This window comes from Eptatretus burgeri, chromosome 2, assembly GCF_056783735.1.
Source record: "Eptatretus burgeri isolate ZD-2024b chromosome 2, Ebu_testis_v1, whole genome shotgun sequence".
Taxonomy (NCBI): domain Eukaryota; kingdom Metazoa; phylum Chordata; class Myxini; order Myxiniformes; family Myxinidae; genus Eptatretus; species Eptatretus burgeri.
Genome location: NC_140962.1, coordinates 17,809,784 through 17,824,232, shown reverse-complemented (window position 1 = coordinate 17,824,232; position 14,449 = coordinate 17,809,784). Strand labels below are relative to the sequence as shown.

The 14,449-nt window shown below is 45.0% G+C and overlaps 1 protein-coding gene and 1 long non-coding RNA gene across 3 annotated transcripts in view; both read right to left on the bottom strand.

Moving 5' to 3' along the window:
- The window catches only part of LOC147031502 (uncharacterized), a 566,858-nt gene that overhangs the window by 474,526 nt on the left and 77,883 nt on the right, over nt 1-14,449 (bottom strand). The gene's annotated exons all lie outside the window — the stretch shown is intronic.
- ESPL1 (extra spindle pole bodies like 1, separase) overlaps nt 1-14,449 on the bottom strand; it is a 180,285-nt gene that overhangs the window by 115,066 nt on the left and 50,770 nt on the right. For both annotated transcript variants that reach the window (XM_085864220.1, XM_085864211.1), the window contains exons 10-11: nt 14,102-14,238; nt 13,884-14,018 (exon numbers count right to left, since the gene is read on the bottom strand). In XM_085864220.1, coding sequence (XP_085720346.1) covers nt 13,884-14,018; nt 14,102-14,238 — 272 coding nt within the window. The remainder of the gene's footprint in view (nt 1-13,883; nt 14,019-14,101; nt 14,239-14,449) is intronic.

The following is a 14,449-nucleotide window of genomic DNA, read 5'->3' as shown; positions in this document are numbered from 1 at the left end:
TAAATAAACGCAATAAAAGCACATCAGCAACCTTTCAGTGTCTTCATCGTATGTACCCTTGATAATATTTGGTTCAAGCTTTATAAGTCTAAACTTCAACAATTGGTCAATAATTTATTACAATTTTAGTCAAAATATGGTATCTGATATACCAATATTGCAATATGGACTATTTATATGGATGATATGGTTTATTTAAAAACATATCAGTGTATTCCTTGACCCCCAAAACATAGGGTTTGCCACTGAAATCGGGTTCATATCTCGATTTTTGGCCGAGTTACAGCCAAAAAACGGTTTTGATGGTGGCCATTTTGAATTTTGCTCCCAACAAAAATTGCTCAAGTGTGACAAAGTGGCATCACTCGGATTTGAGTTTAGTATAGTCTCTGTTACCAGAATCTGCAATAAAATTGTGTATGTACTCCAAAACACACTTGAGCCAATGGCTGCCAGACTATAACAACACCTTTATCTGGGAGGTGTATAGGCAACTGAAAGCTGCCTCAATCACTCGCAAAGATAATAAAAAACAAGAGCGAGAATTGCTTTGCAATACATGTCCCCAACTGGTCACAATGAATGTTCGGGAGATAAAAATCAGTTTGCTTGAACGCACACTCAAGCCCATACCAGAACCAAAACGAAGAAGAAGAAGACACGAACCCACCATGTTTCATTTGTTTCTTGGCTTTGCCCATTTCATATTAAAAATAACCCGACGTACATCCATGACGTAAACACATACATACGGCTTGTGTGCATATATAATACATCGTGGTTTCTTCCTGAGATTCATCAAATTGCACTGGGCCATGGAGCAACATGCAGGCCGAAGGCCTGTCAATTTGTGCCACTTCATGATTTTATTGGGGTGGAGTCAAACCAACTGTCCAGTCAACAGGTGTAAAGCAGTGGGGTAGAGTCTGGGCAGCTAAACACTGGCCCATGTATAATATTTGAGATTTTCTAAATGTTTTTAAAAAAGGGCGTAACTGAAGAATTGGCCGAACGCACTGGAGCTCAAACTTATCATAATAAAGCCATGTATCAAGTTTCAGTTGAATATGTTAAAGGGTATGGAAAAAAGTCTGAAAAACGACAGGTGGGAGGGATGGACGGATAGATAGATAGATAGATAGATAGATAGATAGATAGATAGATAGATAGATAGATAGATAGATAGATAGATAGATAGATAGATAGATAGAGAGAGAGAGAGAGAGAGAGAGAGAGAGAGAGAGAGAGAGAGAGAGAGAGAGAGAGAGAGAGAGAGAGAGAGAGAGAGAGAGAGAGAAAACATATAGTCCTCCTCCGGTGGAACCGGTAGGGGACTAATAACCTGGGTTATGTGCATGAAGCAAAAAACATACCGACTGCTTACAATTCAAAACCCCTAACTGCACAGGAAAATTGTGGGGACAGGAATAGTCCTAAAAGGGTGGGTGGGGACTTGTAATACTCTCCCACCTGGAGCGGCCCTCCTCCGGTGGAACCGGTAGGGGACTAATAACCTGGGTTATGTGCATGAAGCAAAAAGACATACCTACTGCTTACAATTCAAAACCCCTAACTGCACAGGAAAATTGTGGGGACAGGAATACTGTCCTAAAAGGGTGGGTGGGGACTTGTAATACTCTCCCACCTGGAGCGGCGCTACACGATACACATTTACAGAGAAAATTCACCACCCCTCCCCCACCCCGCTCTCCCTCCAAGACCACAGGCAAAGATGAAAACACCCCTATGCACCAATTGGGGTCTTGCTGATCCTATGTAACAAGTCTGGATGGAATTGGCCCAGAACTGCAAGAGAAGTAGCGTGTAACACACACACACATACACACATACACACATACACACATACACACACACACACACACACACACACACACACACACACACACACACACACACACACACACACACACACACACACACACACACACACACACTATTAGACTATGGATACATTAACAACAAACACATGGGATTCAAATAGGAAGTGCAAATCAGGTAATTTGAATTTGTGTCCTCCATATTGTTCTGTGGCGTGTCTTTTCTTGTATCTTGTCACGTTTTTAGCTCACCTGTACTTTAGTCCGGTGAGCTTATGCGATCGAGCAGTGTCTGTAGGTGGGTGAGTGAGTGAGTCAGTCTGTCTGTCAACTCTTCAGACAGTCATTATGGCTTGAACCAAACACACGATTTGATAAAACTTGGCCACAAGCTTCATATCTGATGCCTAATGAAGGTGTATTGACTGCATCAACATCTCTGCTCATAAAGGGGGTCTCACCCCTGCCGTATTATGAGCGTATTATGAGATTAAGGATTCGTCACTCCTTAGGTGTCATTTCCCTGGTCTCTGTTTATGCTCCGACTGAGGCGAGTGATCTCACAGAGAAGGATGCATTGTACGCCACGCTCGAGTCTGGTTGATCAGTGCCCCAGACGAGATACACTTCCAGTCTTGGGGGATTTCAATGCATCGACTGGAACTGATAGGGATGGTTATGAGGTGTGTGTTGGTCCCCATGGGTCAGGAACTATGAACCAGAATAGCACTAAGTTCCTTGACTTTGCAAGAAGTCATGGACTTAGGGTGGCTGCTTCATGGTTTCAGCGCCCACAAGCTCATCGCTGGACTTGGTATTCCAACGCTGGCGGTGTGGCAAAGGAGATTGACCATGTCCTCATTGACGGTCGTTGGAGGATGATCCAGAACTGCAGGGTCTATCGGAGTGCTCAGTTCCTCAATACTGACCACAGGCTTGTTGTAGCAACTCTACAGCTGCACCTTAAATCCTGGAGAATGGTACCATCCCAGCCTAGGCTGGATGTTGGCAAGCTCAGGGATGTGAGAGCAGCTGAGGAGTTTGCGAACAGGCTGAGTGGACACTTGGGGGGTCTGGGTGCTTTGGGGGGTCCTGAAGAGTTGTGGAGTGCCTTCAAGACCACCATCCTTGATGTTGCCGGTGGATGTCTTGGGGCTCACCGCAGGGCAAAGAAGAATTTTGTCTCTCAAGGGACACTGGATACCATTGACCAGAGTCGCAGGGCCAGGCTGAATGGCAGAGCTGAGCTGTTCAGGGAGCTGAGGCGAAAAACTGTACGTGCACTGAGGGTGGACAAGGAGGCCGATGTGCGAGGAATCTGTGAAGGGGTAGAGCATCACCTGTGGACAGGTGATTCTCGTCCCGCTTACAGGGGAATTCGCGCATTGCGTTCATCCAAGCCCATCCCTCGGAGCACTGCAGTTCGAGCAGAGAGTGGTCAGCTCTTGACAGAGGAGTCTGAAGTGAAGGCCCGCTGGGCCGGTTACTTTGAGCGGTTGTACCAGGCTGATCCCCCAGCTGTCGAGTTGGACGTCAAGGGTGTGTAATCCCTGTTGCTGACCCTCAAATCTACTGTGGTCCACCTTCGCTTGTGGAAACACGGGCTGTGGTGAACCAGTTGAAACAGGGCAAAGCTCCAGGGATCTGTGGCATCCATGCTGAACTTCTCAAGGCTGGTGGAAGTGCTGCACTCGCGTCGTTGCATGCAGTTTTGTGCTCTGCCTGGAACACAGGCATCATCCCAACTGACTGGAAGAGGGGCCTTGTTGTCCCTCTCTGGAAAGGGAAGGGTGATCGCCAAGACTGCAACAACTACCGAGGGGTGACGCTGCTCTCAGTGCCGGGCAAGGTCTTTGCTCGGATAATTCTTGATAGGGTTCGCCACCATCTGCTTGAGCACCAGCGTCCGGAGCAGTCAGGCTTTACACCAAAGAGGTCAACGATTGACCGTATCCTTGCCCTTCGTGTCCTCACCGAACGCAGACGAGAGTTTCGGCAGGTGCTGCTTGCAGCCTATGTTGATCTCTGTAAAGCGTTCGATTCAGTGAATCGGGATGTCCTCTGGAGGATTCTTGGTCTTCGTGGGGTGCCACCAAAACTGATCGATCTGATGTCTGAACTCTACTCTGGTACTGAGAGTGCTGTGAAGTGTGGTGGTACCATCTCTGACTTATTTCCAGTTGTTACTGGAGTTCGGCAGGGGTGTGTACTGGCCCCCACACTTTTCAGCACTTGTATGGACTGGATTTTAGGGAGGATGTCGGAGAGATCAAGCTGCGGTGCATTGTTTGGGAATGTCAACATCTCGGACCTTGATTTTGCAGAAGATGCAGTCATCTTTGCGGAGACTTTAGACATCCTTTTGGGGGCCCTCGAGGTGCTGAATGAGGAGTCGGAGCTGCTGAGATTACGGGTTTCTTGGGTCAAAACTAAGATCCAGGCTTTCGGTGACATCTTGGATGCTGCTGTCCTGTCTGTGTCTGTTTGTGGTGAGGATGTTGAGGTCGTGGAGAGATTCACTTACCTTGGCAGTGATATTCATGTCTCTGCTGGCTGCGAGTCAGAGGTCAATAGACGTCTGGGACGGGCCTGGGGAGTCATGGATTCACTGGATCATGGGGTGTGGCGCTGCCGGTACCTGTGCGGAAGGACGAAAGTCCGAGTCTTCAGGTCCTTTGTACTTCCAGTCTTGCTCTATGGATGCGAGACTTGGACTCTGACCAAGGATCTGAGACGGAGACTTAATTCCTTTGGTACCAGGTCTCTTCGGAGAATCCTTGGCTATCTCTGGTCGGATTTTGTGTCCAACGAGCGGTTGCTGAGAGAGACTCGGATGAGATTTGTTACCTGCATAGTCCGTGAGCATCAGTTGCGGCTGTCTGGACATGTGGCTCGTTTTCCTGACGCTGATCCTGCTCACCAGATTCTCTCAGCGAGGGAGTCTCATGAGTGGAGGAGGCCAGTGGGCCGACCACGTGCCTCGTGGTTGCAGCAGGTTGACCATCATCTCAAGGAGATGGGGATGGGCCTGGCATCTGCCTGGGGGATGGCCAGACGAAGGCCCCTGGAGTACCGGCGGAAAGTGGACGCAGCGACGCGCTGTTCTGGCACATGCTCCCATACCTGACCTGACCTGACCCCTGCCTCCCCAACCCCCAAAAAGGTATCTGCTATCTTCTCCGAAACTAAACACAATTTCAATGAAAAACTTGACCACAACCTTCAATCACCCATGATGTATCAAAGGTTGTTCACAGCATTAAGAAAATCAGGGTCGAAGGGGGTTTGCGGGGAATTTGAGTGACTGTTGCTCCCGATTCAGGTGACCTTCAGAACACGTGGTCCTATTTTTATTTTCTGGTATCTTCAGTCTGCCAATTCGTTCTTTGCCACTTTTTAAACATCCTCTTGCTCTATTTCCACCTTACACACATTTAACTCCTCTTTTTTTGTTGTTGTTACTTTTTAATATACATTTGATTGAGAGCTATATCATTTCAATCGAGAGCCGTGGTTCTTAAACTTTTTTTTATACCACGCCCCCCACAACGAGCCGATCTCTGACCCAACGCCCCCCCCCCTCAACCCCTACCCCGATTAAGTGTACTAAATATTATGACAGTCCATTAAATGTGACATGAATACAAGAATGAAACAGACATCTTCTACCATATGCAACCAGCTGTTGTGCAAAACAATGCAGAATATATTCCCAGAGGTAGCACAACCAGCAGGTACTCCCTTAATGAAATGGATTATACTGGCACTTTTTGCTTACATTTCACATCACAATAAAAACTGGAATGGCCACAGACGAACACAGACAGTGGTGAAAACACAACCTCCTTCCACTTTTGGTGGGGAGAGGTAACAAAACACAAACACATATTACATTGACAGTTCTGATTATTAACCCACATACAGCCAGCTGTTGTGTAACAGCACTGTGAACATCAAGATGCATCACAAGCAAGTGCTTTCTGAAATAATCATCCCAAGCTCTTCACGTTAAAGAACCAGCCAAGACGCGTTCGATACGTGGGGAAACGAGTGGATTCCTCAAGATAGATTCAAAAACACAGAGCAAACGCACACTTTTGCATAGTAAGCCCTTTCTGCCAGTATTTTCCACAGACCCCTCATCTGTCTCCCCCATCCCCCTCCCCTGGTGGGAGCGGGGGCGGGGGGGGGGGAGGCGCCCCTTCGTTGAGGAACCACTGATCGGGAGAATATTCGTTACAGATGTAAAGTGTGTGAAGTTAAAAGGAAGAATAAATAAAAATAGTGCAATACCCATAGGCGGTCACCTGGTAGAATAATGACACTGACGAAGTCAGCAAAATGTACCAATGAACCAATGTATGGTAATGTTGTCCCCATGGATTTGTGATCTGACCAATAACATTTCAATGATGCCACATTCAGTACGCTGGATGTTCGAGAACACAAGATCGAGTGTAGTATTGTGTCCAGTGGTCGATTCGGTTGTGAAATGATGTACATTGAAGGTTGCCGTGATGCGAGCAAGGAAAGGTCACCTTATTGAAGTCACCAATGAAAAGCAGTGTGTTCGACAAGTCCACAGTTTGTGCCAATTCACGAAAAGCAGGTTGCTACACAAACTGGACACATTTCCTGGGCAAGGGTGATGTCGGAGCCACGTACACAACAGCTATTTGAGGTGTATTGCCGTCCTCACGGACACAATTGAGCAACATGTACTCTCGAAGAGGGTTTGAGCATTTTAGTGTTTTTGTGATGCATCTATCATTATTTACATGCACCACTTTGCCATGTGCAGGACCATTTGATGAAATCTGTTGGGGAGTGATCATTTCTGATCATAATATGTCCAGGAACAGCAAAATTTTTAGAACTATTTGAATGCACCAATCTCGATTGAGCAATGGTAATTATATCGGGAAGATGTTTGTGAACACACTGTGCATTCTGGAATGAGATTTTCCACACCAAGGGTGGGTGATGGTAACCCACCATCACCCACCCTTGGTAACCATCACCCACCCACCATCACCCACCCTTGGTAACCCACCATCACCCAAGGGTGGGTGATGGTAAAACAGGTGTGTGGCACAGCTGGAGCTTGGCATGTGTACACAGACGAGTCATTTCAGCTTAAACATCGGCGGATACTGAAATCTGTTTACGTGAGGCACAGGGCACCGTTTCATAACCGCGAATACACGGGGGTCCACAAATGTTGAATCAGCGAAGGTCGAGGTCGGACAGTATTCAAAAAAAAAAAATATATATATATATATATATATATATATGTATATATATATATATATATATATATATATATATATATATATATATATATATATATATATATATATATATATATATATATATATAAATATGAATGGCCCTCAGGGTCTTTAAAGGGCTTCAGGTTATTTTGGGTCAGAGGTCTTTGGGGTCTTAAGGGTCTTAAAAGGCCGAAGGGTTCTCAGCAGTCTCGAGTCGAAAGGTACATTCCAATAGTATGCAATCGATTACGTAATGAAGAGACAGTATGCCACAGAGTTCAAACAGTACATAATTAAAAGACAGTCAAATGGCTGTTAAAGATAATCGGGGAACCACGGGTCGGCGTGGATGACCCATAAAATATGGAACGTAGAGAAAGTAAATTCCTATTTTGAGAGGGAAACAGCAAATTTCTTTTTTCTTATTGCCGTGAGCAAACTTTGGTACATTGCTGGTGATGAAGGTTGTCGTCAGGTTTCATCAACATTGTGTGCAGTTTCAGAGAAGAAAGCAAATACCTATTTTAGGGGGCAACCACCACTGCAGACCTCCTTTGACCAATTTTATTTAATGGTGTGAACAAACTTTGGTATATAACAGGAGATGAAGGTTGTGGTCAAGTTTCATCGAAATCATGTGTGTAGTTTCAGAGAAGAATTTGCAAGTGTTTATGGACAGAAGGACGACACGACATCCCATAAGCTCCTTGCTACTACATTCCAGGTGATCTTCTCCTCCTCTTCCTCCTTTTTATGCAGCACAAGGTTGCAGGTAGCATCATTGGCAGAGGGTGCGGCTAAGCCACTGATGCAATGCCCCTCTTACCAGTAAACTGGTACTTATTTTGCCAACCTCGGAAGAATGACAGGCTGAGTCAACCCACCGGGTATTAATTAAATGGTTGGCAGAGGTTTTAACTAAGGACCCTAAGATCCAAAGCCAGCCACCCTGACCGCTAAGCAAACAGCAGGCTTCCAGGGAGGCTAAAATGGAGAAACAAAATGTATACAGATGGAATATAGCAATAACTAAAAGGGCACTCTGTAGACACCTCCGCCATGCAATGCCTGATCCAGTAGAACATATTGGGCCAATAAATTTTTGAAATGTCATGTCACAACATTTTGGCCCCATCTCCCAATGGTGAATTATCACTTTAAAGTTTTTTTTTTTTTTTTTTTTTAATTCTCGTGCCCAGATCGTCATCAAATTCGAATCAATTAGTCTCCGTCACATCCAAACTGCCCATCAAATTTCATCTGAATCCATCCACAACTTTTTATGATATCGGCACACAAACAAAGAAACAAACAAACAGGGATGAAAACAACCTCCATCCACCTTCGGTGGGCGGACAGAACTAGAACGGTACTCAGTAGAGTGCATACTCGCGGCAGGCTGAAAAGTTTACGTTTTGTATCGCACTGATAGGCCGAATCTGGATCCGGACCGGCACCAAAATCTAACTGGCTTGTGATTGCCACTTAACCAAACTCATCCTCCAAGTTTTGTCATAATCAGTCAATTTTTTTTTAAAGATATGCCACATACCATTTTGGTCCCACCTCCCAATGATTAAGAATCACCAAAATATCTTCCTCTTGAAATTTTTTTTTATTTTTCCAAGTCTCGTAACCTGATCCAGATTTTCACCAAAATCTAAATCAATTTGTCCTTGTCACACACCCACCCTATCCATAACCTATTGAGATGTCCTGCTCACAGACAGACAGACAAACCAGGCCCGTCACTAGGGGGGGGGGCATTTGGGTGCAATGCCCCCCCATGGCGCATCTGGTGCCCCCCCACTTCTACGCCACCCATTTATGCCCTGTTGCACCCTGTGAACAACTTAGTGTTTAAGGATGAGTGCCCACTGTGACCTTGCTGTTTAAGAGTTCACCTGTGTGAACTAAAACCCTTATTCCAGATGTTCAGTGTGGTGAATAATGGAGGCCTTCTTGGATGAACTGTTCTTCAATAATATCCTTCTTTGAATAACAGTCAAGAGATAAGTGTGCGCTTGTCAGCGCATCTCCAAAAGCAATTGGCAAGACAATACAGTCCAAGACCACAAGATAAAAGATAATAACGCAAGCACCAACGCCAGCAGCCAAGACCTCGTGTCGAATGTCGATGTTGTAGGTGGTTATTGATAGATAGATAGATAGATAGATAGATAGATAGATAGATATATAGATATATAGATATATAGAGATAGATAGATAGATAGATAGATAAATAGATAGATATAGATATATAGATATATAGATATATAGATATATAGATATATAGATATATAGATATATAGATATATAGATATATAGATATATATATAGATATATAGATATATATATATATCGTGGATCATTTAGTTTTAAGGAATAGCCAATCAGTGTATTCGATATGGAGACCCCATTGAGCAGGTTACCTGATTGGTTGTAAGTTAGGTATAAATGTAATATCGTCATAATATGATAATATGATAAAGGAAAAGACATAAATTTACATTATCAAAGATGAAGTGCACGTGCACCACGTGACCTTCACAACCCGTCAACCCTCCATCTTACAAAAGTAATTTTATAATAAAAATTAAAAATATGTGTGCTTACATTTGAAATGATGCAGATAAAACCTGTTTTTGGTGCATCGATCATTTAATAAATAAAACCTTCAATCGTCAAATGTCGCGAGTCGCGAGATTAGTGAGGCGAGTCACGAGGGACGAATCACAGAGCACGGGCTTGCAGCAGGAGAAAAAGACGTGGATGATGGATATACGAAAATGGCTCAGAAAAGGAAAAAAAATGCAAGCGACGAAAATGAAGAAGATGATGAAAGACATGTTGTGGGAGGAGTTGGAGGAGGAGGACAAAAAGACGATCATGTCGATGAAATACCGACAGAAGCTGGCCAACCTGGCCAAGCCAGCAACGTCAGCCCTGCGGCTGTAGCCCCAGCGCAGACAGCCGATTTTCCACGCTCGGCGGCGGCCTCGGGACCGGGTGTGACTGTCAAGCCGCTTCCCGATGATCTTGGAAGTGAGAGACCGAATCAAGTTGTTCTACAGCAGTACCCTGGCCATCTGTTGCAGAACAAGAGTTGCTCGTTTGTGTCCTCGTGGTACCAGACTAATGAATGGCTGGAATACAGTGTGCAGACAGATGCAGCATTCTGCTATCCATGGAGGAAGTTTAACACCGCACGTGGCCCAGTGGACTCCACTTTCACAGTGCGAGGCTACCGGAATTGGATGGAAACATGCCCTTGAGAAAGGCAGGGGGTTTCACAAACACGCAACTTCAAAGGAACATTTAACTTGTGTTTTGAGGTGGAAGGAGAATGAGAGGCGCATCGATTGTGGTAAGGAGATTTCCACACTCCTCAATGCTGACCAGCTAAATAGAAACCGGTACTATGTGTCTGCTCTTATAGATGTTGTGGGATTTCTCGCCGAAAATCAGATACCATTTAGATGGAGCCTTGATCATTTTGAGGATATGCCAGACGGGCACAGTGGGCTCTTCCTCTCGCTTTTAAACTGCACACTCAAAAAAGACACCGAGCTCGCCGAAATAATCAAGCATATCCCACGAAACGCAAGCTATACTAGTCCGGAAATGCAGAATGAACTGATCTGCACATTGAGTAATGTTGTGACGGATGCCATCGTGGAAGAAGTAGGCACATCGTGGTTTACCATCAAGGTGGATGGGACGAGGGACCCCACTGAATGTGAGAACATATCAATCATCATTGGCTTTGTGTCGGCATCAAATGAAGCAACAGAGCGTCTACTCACGATAGCTACAGCCGACGCTGGAGATGCAAAAACATTGATAGACCTAATAATTGCAGAGCTGATAAAAACAGGACTTGACACGTCAAAATATTAAGTCAGGAGTACGACGGGGCTTCGGTAATGGCTGGGAAGCGAGGTGGGGTGCAAAAGTTGTTGCAAGAGATATTGGAAAGAGAAATCCCCTATGTGCACTGCTTAAATCACCAACTCCATCTGGTAGTTATCCACGCACTGGCAGCAGAGAAAGCTGTCACTGATTTCCTCGAGGTTTGTTGTTGCCTGTACAAATTCTTCAGAAAGCCCACTGTTGCTGCACAGTATAAAGGTGAGCGGTTAAAACGACTTCTTGATCAAAGGTGGACGGGACATTTAGCCACAGTGTCTGTGATCATAGGATCTTTTAAGGATATCACATCCTGACTGTCGGAGATTGATGCAGAGCACGCCTACGGTGCAGAGATGAGGATGGAGGCTATTGGGCTTTTGCAGGAAGTCTCTGGGCCTGCCTTCATGTTCATTGCTATCTTTGTACAAAAAACTGCTGATGTTGTTAGATGGCCCAAACAGACTCTTGCAGGCAGAGGACATGGACTTGCTAACGGGGTTGGAACTGGTGGCGAGTGCTACAGAGTGCGTGAAGAAACTCCGCTCTGAGGATGAGTTCGCTGATCTGTGGAACAAGGCCAACGATGCTCGCACTTCTACACCTGCACCACCAAAACGGAGACGCACAATGCAGAAGAACTTGGAACAGTTTGTAGTTTTGGAGACTACAGGACAAAACAACGACAATGACAAGACGGAACTGCAGAGGGTTTTTTACAGCGCAATTGACACTGTGCTTGGTGAGATCACTCAGTGCTTCAGTGAGCGCAACAAACAACTCGCCCGTTCACTCGCTGCCTTGAATCCTGAAAATGGCACGTTTTTGGATCTCCACTTGCTCCAGCACATCATGACATTAACAAAGTCAACCATCAGCGAAAGAGAGTGTGTGGTTGCAAAGCAGTTTATTCGCTCACAGACAGAAAAGCAGCCAAACGAGAGATGGCCAACACAAAAACTCCTCTCAACATACCACAAAACGCTGGAAGCCATGCCAAGTGCAGTGACTGCTATGAGACTTGGACTAACACTTGGTGCGTCCACTGCCATGTGTGAAAACTCATTCTCAACATTGAGGAATGTCTTCACTGACCATCGACGGTCCATGCGCCATGCACGCAAAGCACAACTGGTACAGCTGGCCTTCGAGAGAGACCTCACACGGAAATGCCTGAATGAATGGAAGGAGAAGGTCCTCAGAAGATTCCACACCGAGACACATCACCTGCAGCTCTTCTGACAGCGAGTACAGCGGTATAAAAACTATACAAGGAGTTCAGATTGTGTGTGTGACTGCTGGTGATGCGTGTGTGGTTGTGGTTGTGGTCAGCGCCCGCCGTGGTCGGCTGCTTTGTACTTCTGATGTTTAAGTTAAATGTTGTGTTTGGTGCTTTGAATATCCCATATCTAGTGCTTTGTGCATAACCTTACCTCTGTGTAATTGACTGCTTTAAATGCGGACTTTGTGGTATCTTCAGGCTGGTCGTATTTGCTGTTGATAGTTTAACGTGATGATCGCAGGTCATAGCCGACAGTATCTTATATCAAAGTGCACTGATTCTGGTGCCAACCTCCCACGTTTAGTCATTGTATCTCTGGTATATTGATTTTCGAATGCCAATTCTTCACAACACCTTGTACAAGTGCACCTGAATTGGTGCCAATTGTCTAATCATTTAATATTTGCATTGTGAATGTGCCAGTTTGTTGTGGCTCTCCTGCATTCGAATAATTTTAGGCCAAAAACATCGGAACATATTAAATCTAGCTGAGATCAATTTGGTTAGTATGCGACGGCAACCTCAGTATAGATGTGTCAATGCTGCATGAATACAATAGTATACAGGGTTATCAAAAAAATTAAATATAATAATTGTGCCCCCCCCATCCAGTTCATATGCCCCCCTTAATACTGAGACCTGGCTACGGGCCTGAGACAAACGTGAAAACATAACATCCATCCACATTCGGTTGTGGAGGTAAAAATACAGGAAGCCACCGATTTACGTCATTGTGACAGAACGTCGTTAACCCTTTGAATCCCGGTGGCCGTTTTACTAGCTGCCATTCAAACTTCCATATACTTGAACAGTTGGTTTATCAGCCACTATGCATACCTCCATATACCCAAGTGGCCGGATTTTACTGTCGGGAGCCCAGGGTTGGGGAGCAGAAAGTTCAAGGAGCTCAGGGTTCAAAGGGTCAACACATCATGGGCCAAATGTCGATTCAAGTCGCGCCAGTCCTTTTGAACGCTGTTCGAAAATTTGTATTACAGGCCTGTTATGTGCCAAGCACTTGCAAAAAAAGATTCAATACAGTCGCGTGCCGTCCGAGTTTAGAAGTGACATCGCGTTACCCACTGGTGGAGAAGCAACAACATGGCAATCGCTCAGTGGATGCCATGTTGCTTTATCTCCCAGTCTCATGTGTTTCACCCTGTGGTGGAGTGTACTTAAGCATGTCGAATATCAACTTAACTGAAGGTTAAATTAAGTTAGGGCGACCAAGATTTTTTTTTTTCCCCGTCAACGAGTCCCTCCATTATAACTTTGTATATGGGAAAATCGTATCCGAATAACGTAGTTTCGTATAACGAAACGTTTTTTGTAACACATCCCCTGTTAAATTGGAGACTTGCTGTAAAGAAAATAGGTCATCAGTGGCAAACAATAAATTGGCAGATGTTTCTGAAGATAAAAATTTGGCAAGGAATACAAGAAAACATGCCACAGAACAACAAAGGGGGCAGTCTTAATTTTGTGCAAGGACATCTGTTACAATACTCTCACTGAAAGACAAAGCACGACAGACTTTTGATATACATGTGATATCGTGCGATTTGGACAAAGTAAGCTTACCTGCGCATAGCTGGGAACCTGCAATTCAAGTAGCAGAGTTGCAGCCTGACAGAGAGCCAGTACAGATGCCTGCAAATTTCCCATTACTTCAGAAAGTCGCTCCACCAGCTGGCAGGCCCACAATGCTTGCAAAGGCTGAGGAAGTGCAGGCAAATAAAGGATGAGATGATCAAACAAGTGGGGTAGAACAGATGTTACATTGAATGAACAATGCTAACCTTGCCAATGAGACGGAAAAGTTGAGTCAGGACTTGAAGGGAAAGTAGTGTCGTGGAGGGGCAGTAAAGAGTTTCCAGTTCTATCACAGACAGTACATCCCTCCACAGCTCAAGAGCCAAATCCAGGTTTTCAGCCTCTTGGGGACAAAACGGTTGAAATAATATTAGAACGAAATTCCTTCAATGCCAGATAATACAAGTTTTCAGAAAAACAAAGGCACTTCCGATGACACGCATGCACCAGACATTAACTCAATTAAAAGACCATAGCCTTCACCTCCCAATTCTGTCCCATCTTTGCTCTCCAAATCCCTCCCTCTCCCCAACAAAAGTCCTCCCCAGGGTCCA